A 16,142-nucleotide genomic window follows, 5' to 3' on the forward strand; every position below is an offset into this window, starting at 1 on the left:
TTTTTACATTTATTAATTTCCTAATGCTTCACTTTACTCTAATTTTCTTATAAATTCTACACCTGAGTATCTTTTGCCATTGCTTTTAAAACTTCAACTGAATATTTGTTTTGTAATGAAACTATGAAAATCCCATTTTTCATTTAATTGAATGTTGAAAAAAGATACATTTTAGTATATATTTAAAAATATGAAATTTGCCACAATTAAAGATTTAATCTTTATAAGTGTCTCGTATGATCATTGGGCATATTTTCAATGTGATAGTTTGTATTAAAATGGTTTATCAGGGAGAAAGACATTTACTGAAAATTAAATACAGTAACTATTTTATTAATATTAATTCTTGATAACTATATGTACATGATTGTTTTTTAGGGGGCGATAATTTATTACGGAATTAGACAATAGCAATTTGAAATGTAAAGGAAAAGTATATAATCTTTATTATAAGATAATAATTGACTCCTTTGATGACAAAGTGTATTCATAAATGATCCTCAATAATCAACATTGAATTATTAGTCTGAAGTTCAAGCTTAGGACATAACCTCGTAGAGAGCGGTTACATAGATATTCTTCTGTAATATATATTTCTTAGTCCGTTTGACCGTTTCCTTGACTACGGTGCCAACAATTGTCTTTCTGGGGCCTGGCTGTAAGTACCCCAGCCCCTCTGAAAATTAAAATTTTGTAACATGAAATATGGTTATATTAAATTTCCATTTTCCATAGCCTAGTCAAGGGAGTTTACTAGTCCACTATACTCATTTTTTTTTAATGAGGCGCATTTGCACTGACTCCCAGCGGTGCCCTTTAGGTCGGAAAAGTTTCCTGTTATCTGATTGGTTAGAATTATCTTGTCCAACCAATCAGCGAGCAGGAAACTTTTCCGAGCTGAAAGGGCACCCCTGCGAGTCGGTGCAAATCTGCCTCACTAAAAAGAATTGACTATAGTTGGGTGGGTAAAGAAGAAAACAGTATTCCTGGTGTATTTATACTAAATCAAAGTTGAGTTGATTTTATTCTTTTTTTAATTTTAAATATTTTGAAATTTCCGAAGATATGAACGCTCTACTTTTTCGGAGTGAGTGGGGAGCACCTGTGCCCCTTGTCTTTATAACCCACTGCACTGGGTTCTCCATCATGGGATGTATGTATGATAGCGGCCACCTGTATGTGTTATTATGTCTAACTTAGAATACGACAGTGTAAGGGTGATTGCAACCCCTCCCCCCTACCCCCGTTTGGTAAGTAGGTAAGGACATGGCTCGTAAGTTAAGTTAGGGAGGAAAGTTTAGGTTAGTTGATGTCCATTATTTAATGAACGCGTGAGGAACTGGCCACTGATATACAAAGGCTCCCTTATTACAGTTACTCCACGGCAGCGGGACAAACTCCCCTGTCAATTGCAGAACAGGCGTCCGAGATACCTGCTGCTACAAGGGTATTTTCCTGATAAGGTAGGATTTTGGTTTACCATCTCGGGGTTGTATGTACGATAGCGGCCATCTGTCGACAGTGAGATGAGCTTCACCAACGACAACTGACAGTTTATTCAAACATACGTGGGAATATAATACAGGGTGCGGACGGAAAGGTAGCATGTGCGCAGGCGCCAATTCGGCTTGAACTAACCGCCAAGATATGTGTGTTTTTTCACACGTACAAATACTTGAATTACAAGTCAATAGAAATAGGTAATGAAATAATAAATACATGAAATTGTAGCTCTGAGGTAGCGGAATGAATATATACAATTAGCCACAGTGTGGCGAAAGGAGAATTTAAATAAAATAGAGAATTCGGTGAAATTGCTGGACAACAGAGGGAGTGATGTCCTTACAGTATTATTATGTCTAACTTAGAGTACGGCAGTGTAAGGGGGGTCGCAGGGGGGCCGCCCTTACCCCCCGTTAGGTATGTAGGTAAGACCATGGCTTGTAAGTTAGGTTAGGGGGAAAAGTTTAGGTTAGTTGATGTCCATTTTTAATCAATGCGTGAGGAACTGGCCACTGATATACAAAGGCTCCCCATCCCATATCCCTTCCCCTCAACCTAACCTCACACTCATCAAGCAGTAGCATAGTAACATCGTTGCCTGTTTCCGCTGTCACTTCGGTGCCTGTAGCCTACCTCATTCTCAGGCCCCGATTTAACCAGCCTCACTGGCGACATCTCCTCTCGAGTACCGATCTCTTATATATCGTGGTATTAAAGTCACATAGACACTGGGAATTTGAATTCCTCACTGATCGGTTCCAGTCCTTCTATAAAAAGATATTGACCTAGGTCTTTCGTAAATTTATCAAAGGCGGCATAACTGTTGGCAGGTCAAGCCTCCTCCAAAAGTCACCTTACATCTCACGTGCACAAAAATGTATACACGACCCTTGAGCGCACTTCCATTCAGCTATCCCTGGGGATCCTGATTCTGCTCAGATTTGGGATATCGTCACAGCAGCGTTATTCATCCAAGTTAACTCCAATGTTAACTACAGCTTCATCGGATCAGGCTGATTTAACTGTTTTATTTTCCTTTGGTGACAAGGATATCTCCAGGGAATCCTAGGGCTTCCTTTATTCATAGGCGAGAGAAACACATCATCATCTTTCTGAGCTTCTCCTGCCTAGTCGGCGCCAGCACCTAGATTTAGTGCTCCAACACCATAACTTTTGTCAATGCCAGCTCCCTCTCGCACACAATATGTTCACGTTTTCAAGTACCAGAACACCTGGAAATGAGAACTGTCAGGGCAGAGTATTCCACTACCAACTGCATTTAGGAATGGTTCGGCCTAGTCCCAATCTTACCCAACTGAGGTGATGGAAGCCAAGGCGTGTCTCTCAGCTCTTTGGACATACTTTTACGGTAGAACTAGTAGGAAATAGAGATCTCCGAGAGTGATCTTGATTGTAGAGCTTTATAGGCTCCCTCTAGTTGAGGTAGATCTCCCCACCCCCTTTAAGGTCTCCGATTTTTATAGTCCCCGGAGTTTTCACATTCAAAGGAAATTCCTGAGCCCACAGGGACTGCTCTGAAGGAGGCACATAGCTTCCTACCTCCTTCTCAAGCAAATCCCAGGGTCAGAAGGATTGAAACTCCTCCCGAAATATTGGTTGTTGATAGTAGTCTATGACCCCCCTCTCCTGCGAAGGATTCAGAGGATGTTGCTACAACTTTTATCCTGTAAGGACACCGCTCCCTTCGTCGTCCAGAAAATCAACAAACTGCTCACTTATTTGAATTCTCCTTTCGCCACACCGTGGTTTCCCATGTATATGTATTCCGATCTATCAGAGCTACATTTTGACATATGTATCATTTCATTACATGTTTCTGTTAACTCATAATTCGTATATTTGTAAGTGTAAGAAAACACATATATTTTGGCGGGCACTTCATTCTGATTTGGCGCCAGCGCCATCCTACCTTTCCGTCCGCACCTTGTAATATACTCCCATGCACATTTGAATAAAGTATCAGTTGATCTTGGTGATGCTTGTCTCACTGTCCTTACAACTGGTGACCCCGGTGTTGAAAGTAGCATCAGCGGATTTGGCTTTGCCATTAACGGACTTATAACGGCCGTGCTACCTTCTCTATACTCCGGTACCTTAGGCATGAGCCTGCCTTTGGTTCTCCCACCCTTCGGTGCATGTAAGGCAGTAGGATGAGCTTAACCGACATATCAACTTCTCACCTCTTCGCCGACTCGTCGTCTGGCCACGATGCAGGAAGCAACACGCCCATCGCACCCAACGGCCTCGCCTCCACGCCCAAAGTCAAACTGCCGCCCTTTTCTCAACACAGCACCGCTTCCTGGTTCCTGAGAGCAGACGTACTCTTCCGTGTCGCTAGACTCAGCGACTCCTGCGCCAAGGCTGACATCGTTCTCACCTCCATACCTGAAGAGGTATTCGACAAGATTTCCCCATGGCTCGACGCCCAGGCCGGCCAAGTTTCATACGACGACCTGAGAACGAAACTCATCGGTATCTACTCCCTTTCCGTCTCAGCAAGGGCACAGAAAGTCCTGGACCTCGCCGGCAAGCCCATGGGTGACACCTCTCCTGTCGAGGCGTGGGACGAGTTAACTGGCCTGCTTTTGCTCCCCGAAACAGACAGCAACGGCCGATGACGTGAGATTAGCTTATCTCGCGAGATCTTTCTTCGACGCCTACCACAGGATGTAAGGGCCCGATTGACAGACGCCGACACGCTCCCGATGAACGAATTCCTGTCTGTCGAAGGCTCAGAAGCTCCACGAGGCCTCCAAAGCATCTCGCCTCGGAGCATCATCGTCAACACCGCCTTCGTTCTCCTCCTTTAGCAGCTGCTCTTCCATAGACTCCTCGGCAACGGCCCCTGAGGACGACGAGATCAACGTTCTATCAAGAAAGAAACCGCCACAACCAACACGACCGAACCCTAGGACTAACCCAGCATGGTGCTTCTACCACCAACAGTTCGGCAGCGACGCCAAGAAATGTAGAGCACCATGCAGTTTCCCTAGAAGACGACGCCAGAAGCATCCACCTGCCACCAGGTAACCAAAACAAGAATGGTTTCTATATCCTCGATACCATTTCCAACCGTAGACTCATGGTAGACACCGGCGCAACGCAGTCAACGTTCCCACCTTCCAAGTCCGACCTTGACCGTGGTCCCGACAAAAACGCTCCCTCACTCATCGCCGCCAACGGATCTCCCATACGGTGCTATGGGATTAGGACCCTCAAGATATCTATTATGGGCCGTTCGTATTCTTGGCCCTTTGCCATCGCCGACGTCAATCGCCCCCTCCTCGGTGCGGATTTCCTCGCCCACCACGGACTCCTCGTCGATGTCGCTAACAAACGTCTCATCGACACGGGAACCTGCCAGTCCCGCGCCCTAGAACATGGCCCTGCAACAATGTCCTTATCCGCCGTAACGACGCCCTACGCCGACCTCCTACAAGAATTTCCCGAGGTTTTCAAGCCCGAGCTCCGACACTCGCCAGGTTCCCCGTCCAAGCACGGGATCTACCACCACATCACAACGACAGGACCTCCTACTCATGCCAAATTCCGCCGCCTATCGCCCCAGAAACTGAAGGATGCCAAACGCGCCTTTGAGGACATGGAACGCATGGGTATCTGTAAGAAAGCATCGAGCCCCTGGGCATCGCCCCTACACATGGTAAAAAAGCCGGACGGGTCCTGGAGTCCTTGCGGCGACTACAGGCGCCTCAACCTCATCACAACGCCCGATCACTACCCGCTGCCCAACATGCAGGACCTAACGAACACGTTGCACGGCGCGAAGTATTTTACCAAGATGGACCTCCTCAAGTCTTACTTCCAGGTCCCCGTATTTCCGGAAGACATCCCGAAAACTGCCATTGTAACGCCGTTTGGATCCTACACCTTCGCATACTCAACCTTCGGTCTACGCAACGCCGAGGCGACCTTCCAACGACTAATGGATAGCATTCTGGGTGACCTACCTTTCTGCGTCTGCTACGTCGACGACATCCTGATATTCTCAAAAACCAAGGAGGAACACCGGAGGCACGTCCGCACCGTCCTCAAACGCCTACAGGAGAACGGCCTGGTCGTACGTTTCGACAAATGCACGTTCGGTGCGGAAGGAGTGGATTTCCTTGGTCACCGCGTATCCTCGTGCGGGGTAAAACCCATGACAACGAAGGTCGACGCCATCAGAAAGTTCCCGATACCTACGACCATCCGCCAACTTCAGGAGTTCCTGGGGATGGTCAATTACTACAGGCGCTTCATCTCCAACATCGCACAAACCCTGTCACCCCTCGACAACGTCCTGAAAGGAAAAGCGAAAAAACTCGAGTGAGGTTTGCCCCAGGAACAGGCATTCGCCCAGACGAAGGATGCCCTCGCAAATGCCACCACCCTGGCTCATTTTGACGACGAAGGGAGCGGTGTCCTTACAAGTACCCCCCCCCCCCCCCAAGACATCGGGCGGCGTAGAGGGCTGATGATCAATCTTCGTATCTTTTCGGGCGTCGGAGGGTTCCTCTTGTTTTTGAACGGAGGGGCGCGCCGGCGGTCGGCGTAAGGATCTCTTCCTCTTGTCGTCGTTTGATGATTTTTCTTTCGTTGGGCGCCTTGTTTTGAGGTGGAACTCTGGATCTGCCAGGTCCGGCGGAGGCGGTGTCGCTTCCTTCGAGAAATGCTGGTTTCACGCGGTCTATTGAGACCCAGTCCTCTTGGCCATGGACGTCGAGAAGGAAGGCTTTCGTTGTCCTCTTAATTACCCGGTAGGGGCCTCGATAAGGTCTAGTTAGTGGTTGTCAATGAGCGTCGACACGGACGAAAACGTACCCGCAGTCATCCAGGTTTTTTTATCCCATGGGCTTAAATAAATGTTTTTGTTTTCATGGTATAATTATTCTAAATCTGAAGGATAAATTACAGTTGAGTGGAATCATCTCTATATAGACCATTATTATTATACCTTTACCACTGTCTAGTGTCTGGTTTATGAGTGCCATTAAACTTATTTTTTCTTTCAACAGATACAGCATTTTGGTATGGCACGCCGTATTGGAGCCATCTTGATAGATTTGAGTGGGACTATTCACATTGATGATACGGTTTTACCAGGTGCTATAGAGGCTCTTAAGAGGCAAGTTAACATGAAGGTGTTGCTGATTTTATAGACTGTCATGATAGAGACTTAGCTTTTTGTTACTTTTCCTGTGAAAACATGGAACTAGAAATTAAATGTACAGTACTTTATATAATTTCACTGTGGTTTATGAGACTGTTATTTATATCTGGATTACTGAAGAAATGCAGTATACAAATACAAGGACATGCTGTAGTGGTTTGCGGACTGTGGCCAGATGTAGCATGTAGACTGCCTTGTGATTGAATGCCAATCACACTCCGACGTTTCACTACACAAAAAGAAATGGTGGAATACTCGGAAGTCTTTTCAAAAGGTAAACCATCAAGGATAAACTGGGTACTGGGCACCATCCCTTGATTTTATACTGGGCAAGGGGAACACAAGAACGAAAAAAAAATAGGGAAGTAATGTTCTAGCTGGGTCCCCTTGTTCATTATAAAATCAAGGGGTGGTGGCAGTGCTCAGTTCATCCTTGATGGTTTACCTTTTACACAGATTTCTAAGTATTCCACCGTTTCTTATTATGTAGTGGTTTGCGGACTGTGGCCAGTTGTAGCACGCAGACTACCTAGTGTCTGAATGCCAACCACACTCCGTTTCACTATCAAAAAGAAATGGTGGAATACTCAGAATATGTAATTTTGTGAAGTCTTTTATAACACATAGAATGCACATTTGTTCCGACACTAAATACAAACCTTTTTGCTCTTTATTACGGATATAATTTTAGCAAAGCTGGAAGACTAGCCAGAAGACCTTTAGCTAGGTGTGACTACCCCATCGCTAGTTAGCAGGGTCTAGGGTGGGTAGCACCAGCTACCCCGCTCACACATACACACTGGTATTGTCTTGTTACATTTTCTTTTGGTTTGGATGAGAGTGTACGTTCGTCTCTCTCCGCCTCCCACACTCACTGCCATACAGTATTGACTAATTCTTTTTTGCTTTCTCTTTTCAGGTTTGAGTGTTACTTTTTCCGGTCATCATGCGTATGTGTCCATGACCTGAAGGGCGCAAATGCGTCACCTTCATGTCCTCGGTTGAGACCAACCCCCATTCGTTGTGTCTGGCCTGCAGAGGACGACCTTGTACTCAGGATGACACCTGTAAGGAGTGTCGGGAGTGGTTTTTTTACCCATAGGAGAGATTTAGATGGGGGCACAAGAAGATGTTGACGAGGGATTTTTCTCCTTCGGGGTCATCTTCGAAGTCAAAGAAACCTCAGACTTCTTCCACCCGGAAGCTCCTTCTCACTTGGTCTCCCCAGGGGATCGATCGAGTCGGAGCATTCACCCTTTAACACCAGGACAACCCTAAGGTTCAAAAGACGTTGCCATTTCCCCTAGCAAAGCAGTGCTACCCTTCTCCACAGGCTGTCTTTGTTAATTGATAATTTATTGCAGATTTGGCATTCCCTTTGTGTCGCTGGTCCTCCGTCGAAGGCAGGTCTCTTTGAGTTGTTTTCAGTTGGGAGCGGAGAGAAAGCGTATACCGGCTTCCCCAGAGGTGGAACTGGATCCTTCTCCAAAGGGCTCTGAAGGCATTCCCTACTTTCGCATCCAGCGCTGTGTTGCTAGTCACCAGGTCATCTAATCAAGACTGAGAATTTGTCCCAGGAGAGAACCAGGAAGTCAATGGCAATATCCCTTTTATTGGGGACCAAAACTGTTGAGTTTCTCGCCCACCAGGTGGTCAACCTGTGGGTGAACCTGATTCTCAGGCAACAGGACTCGGCTATCCAGTTCCATTGGCAGGATCTGATGTCAAAAGGGCAGCTGATCATTGGAGAAGGTCTAACAAAGACTTCTCTTCAGGAGGTCGTGACATCCAGGTCCTACAGAGCAGCTCCTCCAATGAGGAAACCACAAAAATCCAGGGTACAGACGAGCGACAAGAGCGTAGGCTCATCCAAGAGTTCATATAGAAAGCCCATTCCTTCCCAAGAACAACAGAAGGGCAGTAAATCCAATCAAGAAGGCACAGGAAGATGAGTTAGCAGTCGAGGCTGCTCCCGCTAGTGAAGGCAATCCTGTTGGTGACAAGAGGTGGCTGCAGCACTGGGCCGAACCCTGGACAGTGTCCGTGATTTGTTCAGGGTATCATGCCCCATTCACGCAATCTCTCCTTCCGTTGACTCAGAGTCCAGTTGCATTGAGCTCCTACATGAAGGAGTCTGTGAAGGAGCTGGCCCTCTAGGCTGAAGTCCAGACCATGTTGGAGAGGGGTCCCCAGGCTTCTTCAATCAACTCTTTCTTGTGAAAAAGAAGTCTTGAGGCAGGAGACCCATCATTGACCTCTCAGCCCTGACAAGTTTCTTCTACAAACTGTTCAACATGGAGACAGCAGACATAGTCAGACAAGCAGCAAAACCACAGGACTTCATGTGCACACTAGACCTCAAGGATGCATGCCTCTAGATCCTAGTACATCCGTCATTAAGGAAGTCTCTAGATCATCCACGACAACAGGCAATACCAGTTTAAGGTGTTTTGCTTCGGTCTTTCAACAGTACCTCAAGTTTTCATGCAAGTTTTTACCATAGTGTCCACCTGGGCCCACAGGATCAACATCTGTCTCTTAAGATACCTGGACGACTGGCTAATCCTAGTAGACTTAGTGACCACCCTTCATCAACACCGAGACAGACTCCTTGAATGTTGCTGTGATTTGGGGATTGGAGTAAATCTTGAGAAGTCATCCTTGCTTCCATCACAGTGACTGGTATAGCTACGCATGATCATCGAAACCAGCCTGCAGAAAGTTTTCCCTTCACACAACAAAATCTGGAGGTTGAAGAATGTGGCAAGTCCCTTCCTTCAACAAGACGGGCTCCCAGCCAACTGTGGTTACGTCTTGTAGGTCACGTAACGTCCCGGGTTCGCCTATGAATCTGATCTCTTCAATGGCAGCTAAAATCCAGGTGAGTTCAGCACGAGAACCCCTGGATACTCTGGTCCCTATGGAACCCGAGCAGCAAACGGACATGAGATGATGGGTGAGAAACGAGAATCTCCGCTGAGGGGTCGACCTCGTCCCTCCCCTGGAATTGAGGCTTTTTTCAGATTTTGATGCATCAAAAGAATGGGGAGCCCTCATGTTGCACTGCATGACCTCTGGGCTCTGGTCAGAGTCCGAAAGGTACCAGCACATAAATCTCCTGAAGAAGAAGGAAGCCTTCCTAGCCCTATAGCAGTTTCATCAGTTCCTGGCAGGTCACTCAGTGGTGTTGATAAGCGACAACACCAAGGTAGTGACTTACGTAAACAAACAAGGCGGTAGCTTTTCGCAGTCCTTTTTCCATCTAGCAGTGGAGATGCCAAGATAAGCAGAAGACAACTCAGTGTCCCTATCAGCTTGCTTCATTCTGGGCAGAAGGAATGTGCTCGTGGACAACAATCTGAGCAGAGTGACTCAGATAGTGCGCTCTGAGTAGTCTTTGAATCATCCGCAAACCTAGCAATGACCCTCATAGCTCCGCTATGGCATCATGCAGAATGGTTCCCGGACCTTCTTCAGCTGCTGACGGAAGTCGTGAGAGAACTCCCTCCATGACACGACCTACTCAGACAACCACACTTGAATATCTACCACAAAGCCGTAGAGTCACTACGTCTTCACGCCTGGAGGTTATCCAGCATCTTCTCACTTAGAGAGGATTTTCACAGCAAGTTACGAAGAGTATGTCTGGATACCCCTGGAATCTTCAGCTGCTGTCTACCAGGCTAAGCTGACTGTCTTCTGGGGTTGGTGTCGTGGAAGGGGTATCTCTCCCCTCGATGCCACTACAGTATTCCAGCAATAGCGAAGTTTCTTATGTAGCATCTGAAAGAAAAACTCATCCTTGAGTCTCGCCTTTAGACTGAAACGAGTGAACATTTTATCTTTGTTGGAATTTCTCTCCTTATACTGAGTTTTGAGCCTACCTGTCTTCAGTCAAATGTTAGACCACCTCCATGGAACGTGGGTCGTGTCCTTCGGTCTCTGAAGGGTGCCCCCTACAAACCATTACGCCTGGCATCAGATCTTCACCTGACCTTGAAGACGGTTTCCCTGCTCACTTTGGCTTTGGCCAAGAGAGTCGGCGGACTCCATGGCCTTTCGTACGGTCTCTTATTCAAGGGGATAGGGAGAGGTAATGCTCAGCTTTGTCCCTGAGTTTATAGCTTAGACTTAAAATCCGGGAGAAGCAGATCCTAGATTCATTCCCCTTTAGATTGGGAGTATTCGTAATGTAACTGATGTTCCAGATCAATTGCTACTTTGTCCAGTGAGGAGTTTGAGGTACTACCTCAAGAGAATCGCAGCAGCTCGCCCCCGAGTGTCAGCAATCTTTGTCAGCATGGAGAAGGTCAAGAGGAGGATCACCAAGAACACGATCTCTGCATGGATTTGCAAGGTCATAGAATGAGCGTTAATATCCTGATCTTTCTCTAGAGATGAGACGACCCAGAGCTCATGACTTTAGGGGCATAGGTACGTCTGTCGCATTCAAGAAAAACTACTCGTGATGCAGGTCCTACAAGCGGGTGTGGGGAAAGGTCAGACACCCTTCATCGCCCACTACCTGCAAAACGTGACCCACAGGAACATGGGGACATTCTCCATTGTCCCTGTGGTGGCAACAAGTAGTTTAAACATCTCAGTCACCTGGATGGACAAGTCGGCAACAAGTAGTTTAAACATCTCAGTCACCTGGATGGACAAGTAGCAGATGGTGGAGGGTAGAGGCTACCTGGGATTAAGTCTGGGATGAATGGTAAGAATGACTGGCTCTTTCTTTCTTTCTTTCTTTCATTTTCCCCTCTCTTAGGGAACAGCACTAATGATCCTCTGCAAGGTGGCCTTCTTTGTCTGCAGGTAAAACCATTTCCCTTGTGTAACTTGGTATAAAAATATGTACTTGCTGTGTTCCCATACCCCCTGGCGAGGTGGGATTGGGTAACGTCTATGGTTGGTTCAAAGATTTTTACGTTACTGAGAATTCTTGCCTAGACAAGTCACACTGCTAGTATCACACAATCACGCAAATTTCTCAGGCTTCTAAATTTTGCTATTGCACGTAGAGTTTAGTGGGCTGTTAGGGTTTTCTACCATATACGTGTATAGCACGTATGGGGAAAACCCCGGGTCAAATGACAGCCAGTTGGTTAGGACTTCCACCCACCTAAGGGGTGAGTCTTCCCTAATAAAGAGCGAAAGGTTTTGTATTTAGTGTCGGAACAAATGAAAAATTTAAAGTAATTTGTATTTTTTCTAACAATACAAATCTTGAGCCCTTTATACAAATTTGGCTTGCCATCACCTATCCCCAGGAAGTCCTGCCTGAAATCAAAAGTGATGAGACAACTCCGGTGTGTGCGTGAGTAAGGTAGCTGGTAGTATCCCCCTTATCACCACATCAACTAGCAGTGGGGTAGTTATACCTCGATAAAAGTCTTATGGCTAATCTTCCAGCTTTGCCAAAAGTATATCCTCAATAAAGAGCTCAAGGATTGTACTGTTAGGAAAAATACAAATTTATTTGAATTTGTTATGTTTTGAATGATACATTAAACTATAGTTTTGTTTGGTAGTTTATGAGTAATGGAAAGTGAGTGTGACAAGCTCCTTTTATACTAGACATTCTTTTATAATTATCTTTCTCATGGATACTTCTTTTATATATGTTGGGAAATAGCATTCTTATTTTATTTTCCATGGAATGAATTGCAGTTGATGTGTATAGTATGTATTTATGTACATTTGGAGTGCATTGATTGAATTTAATTTATTTCCCATTTAGATAGAAAATTATTTAAGATACCTGTACTAGAATTTTAGGTTGCCAACTCACTCTCAGAACAGAATCAACTTGTAAGCTTAGGTTGTACTATACTGTACTCTTAATCTAAATATCTCTTTAACTTTTCAGGCTGAGAGCATCAGATGTAAAAATCAAGTTTGTGACAAACACTACAAAGGAGTCCAAACGACTCCTCCATCAACGCCTGACGCGTATTGGCTTCGATATAAGTGAAAGTGAGGTATTTACTTCACTAACAGCGGCCCGGCAGTTGGTCGACAGCCGAAATCTACAACCATATATGCTCATTGCAGACGCTGCTAAGGAAGACTTCAGTGATATCAATTGTGAAAAGCCCAATGCTGTACTTGTGGGACTGGCTCCTGAAAAGTTTGATTATGACCACTTGACTGCAGCATTTAGGTACAGTATATTAATAAATCTTGATGAGATAATATTTCTATTATAATTTTAATGCTGCCCATGCAATATAAGGTGCGTATAAAATAAAAACTTTACTTCTGTTGCTTTAACTTGCCAAACATTGATGAAAATCTTCCTTCTACTTCTGCGTAGTATTGTGCTAAAACATAAAAGTTCCCAAAGCAATACTGAGGGTGTAGCTTTGATCATTGAATTTGGCACTCTATATACTGAGGGTGTGGCTTTGATCATTGAATTTGGCACTCTATATACTGAGGGTGTGGCTTTGATCATTGAATTTGGCACTCTATAAACTGATAGCACTGCATTTGAGTAATATATAAATACTGTATAACATATACAGCATACACAGGATTTGAATGCAATAATTCAAACAATTTGTGAAATGACACAGACCACCACACATACAGTAGTATCAAAATTTTAATCGGTAAATCAATCACTCATAGATTTGTTAAACATAGGCGACCAGTATGTTTGGAAGACTCTCTTTGATTGGTATGGAGGTTTTCTGATGGAAGCAGATGGAATTACTTGGTGTTGATTTAACTTTACCGTGTAGCATCTAATTGTTCTGTAACTGGAATACAAACCACGCTATTTAATAGGGGTATTACTTTCGGTGTAGCTGAAATAACGAGCCATTAATTTTTAACGAGGGTTTACTACCCACACCACTAGTTAGCGGGGGTAGGGGAGGGTAGCTTGCAAACCCCCCCCTCTCACACACCTGTGCTTGAGCTTACTTTTCTCTTGGCTCGGATAGTGATCGGACATGTCTGCTCTCATCCTCGCCGTCATATTGGCAGCCATTTAATTGCTTTTGTTCGTTCTTTTTCTAGTTTCTATATATGTGAAGTTGGCCTCTGCGATCATGCACACCTGCCCTGGGTTTCCCGACCGCCCCTGTTGAATACAGTATTCATGACACTGATCCTCACGCCCTTTGTCCTTCTTGTAGGGGCCAACGGTGATAGTAACAACAAGTGTAGTGAGTGTAGGGAGTGGTCCGCCTCCCAGTGGGAGAGGTTTTCGCGACGACGGAAGAAGTCCAAACGGGATATTTCTTTTTCTAAGGTTGCTTCGAAAGGAGAAAAACCCAAGGCCTCTTCTTCTGTTGCCCAAACCTCCTCCGAAGCTCCCACTCGGTTGATCTCTTTCGAGAGACCGTCAAGTGGTAGCGTAGACCGATGTATTGTTAACCAACCTCAGGTCTCGAGAGATAACGTTGCTTCCCCTAGCAAAGCAGCTCCACCTCTCCCCCCCGGGGGAGGATAATTCACTGACCTCCTTATTTCAGCTTTGGTCCTCCTTGGGGCTTACGGGTTCGCCCTCCAAGGAGGTTTTGCTTAACTACATCCGATTGGGTGCTGCTGTCAAGCAATCGTCGTCACCGTCAGAGGTTGATCCGCTGTCTCTTGTCGATGTTGTAGTGTCAGAGGTATCCAATGCGGTCTTACCCATCTCCTCTTCCACTCCAAACTCTACGGTAGCTGACGGCTTAGTTTTTCCCGTTCCTGATCAACTTACGAGGGAGAAACTAAGTCCATCGTCAGTCTCTCCTGCTTGTGTTTCTTTCCCTCGTGGGAGTTCACTTACAGAGACTCCTCTTTGGAGGACTGCAGAAGGTCAGCTTGCTGATCCAACGGCCCCCAGAGGGTGCATTCGTCGGAAGGTTCGCCTTCTTCTTCGCCATAGAGGCCTTCCTTCACCTGTGTTGAGGAGGCGCCTCTTTGGCTCAACATCTTCGATGCAGTCCACCGCAGAGGAGCCTCTAGACCAATCATCCGTCACTCCACCTGCATTGGTCCTGGACCTCTCTGCAGATCGTTCGCGATCTCCTTCGGTGGAACGTCGTCCTTTTAAAGGACACATCGACCTTCCACCCGACAGACCTGCCAACCTGCCGTCGCCGTTCCTGCATGGGCCTAGCAAGACTCCATTCAAGCCTGCTATTGCGCGACAACATCTTACGCGCTACGCGCCCACGAAACCTGACAAGAGCTCTTTAGTAGCTCGTCAGGCCCCATCACTACGCGCTGACTTTCTTCCTAACCCTAACACAGGGCATCAAGAGCGTACGCTCCAACAAGAGCATAGCTCCATCATGCGCCATGTGTGCCCTCATGCGCCCACGATCTCCTGAGCGCCCTGCGCAAACTGTGCCCACGCGCCCACAGTTTCTACGCGCCCGCGCCCATTTGCGCACCAATACTCACCTGCGCGGCAGCGCTCACCTGCCTGCAAACTACCTGCGTGCCACCAATCTCCTGCGCAATGGTGCTCTCCTGCGCAATGGTGCTCTCCTGCGCAATGGTGCTCTCCTGCGCGCCAGTGCTATCCCACGCGCCATCATTCTCCTGCACGTGCTCATACGTGCCCAACATCTAACTCCTGCGCTCCATGCTGCGCACCATCCTACGCGCCAGGTAAAACCTGCGCGCCAACTTTCAACTGATAGCAGGACTTCTGGGAAGTCAGCCATGCTGCCTTCTCCTGCGCGCCAACTATTACCAACTGCCAGCGCTCACCTGCGTGCCAGCCTTCTCCCGCGCGCATCCGCAAGGATATGCGCGCGCCCCCTGGGCACGCTTGTCAATCCTCTCCAAGGGATGCGCGCCAACATTCCCCCGCGCCTCACATGAATCCAATGCGCGCCCGCGCGCTAGGGAACTTTCTCCTGCGCGCGAGCCCTACAGCCGGCACAGACGTGCGCGAACACTCTCCCGCGCGCATTTCGTGATAATCCTACGAGCCCCGATATTTTCTCTCGCGCGAGCGTCTATATCCTCCCATGCGTGAGACTACACACCCTAATGAACGACGTACGGCAAGGTCGCCATCGCCTCATTCCCCTCCCCGCAAGCGCATGCCACCGCGCATTGTGGGAGAAGGGAAACATCCAGAGGGGTCCAGGATCCCAAAGCTACCACAGGCGAACCTACCAATGATAGTGACTCCTCCCAGGGATCCTTCAATCCCTTTCCCTTCAAAGGGTATGTCTGACAGCGCGTCTGTCAGCCAACAGCCCTGGTTCGGTGCCCTGATCAGAGCCGTAACTCGGGCTTTCAAGCCTGTCTTCTCTGAATTGGGACACAGAACCATGGGTTCTTCTACCCCTTTGAAGAGAAAAAGAGGAGTTCCAGACGCGGTCACTTCCCTAAGGGCGAAACTGACTCCACACAGACCTTCGAGAAAGGTTCATTCTATTCCTCAGACTGCCTCTCCTTCCCTTTCAGACAAAGATTTCCCGTCTCCGAG

At 46.9% G+C, this 16,142-nt stretch overlaps 1 protein-coding gene across 6 annotated transcripts in view; it reads left to right on the forward strand.

Annotated features, from left to right (window-relative positions):
• Nucleotides 1-519: 519 nt before the first annotated feature.
• Nucleotides 520-16,142, forward strand: part of LOC137631085 (haloacid dehalogenase-like hydrolase domain-containing protein 2) — a 53,658-nt gene continuing 38,035 nt past the window's right edge. For 2 of the 6 annotated variants that reach the window (XR_011041850.1, XM_068362707.1), the window contains exons 1-3: nt 520-658; nt 6,540-6,649; nt 12,567-12,860. Coding sequence is in view for 5 of the 6 variants with exons in the window: in XM_068362707.1 (XP_068218808.1) it covers nt 6,555-6,649; nt 12,567-12,860 (389 nt within the window). In the remaining variant the exon portion in view is untranslated. The other 4 variants (XM_068362708.1, XM_068362709.1, XM_068362710.1 and 1 more) reach the window with 4 other exon arrangements.

Source organism: Palaemon carinicauda, chromosome 39 (assembly GCF_036898095.1).
Source record: "Palaemon carinicauda isolate YSFRI2023 chromosome 39, ASM3689809v2, whole genome shotgun sequence".
In the NCBI taxonomy this organism is placed as follows: Eukaryota; Metazoa; Arthropoda; class Malacostraca; order Decapoda; family Palaemonidae; genus Palaemon; species Palaemon carinicauda.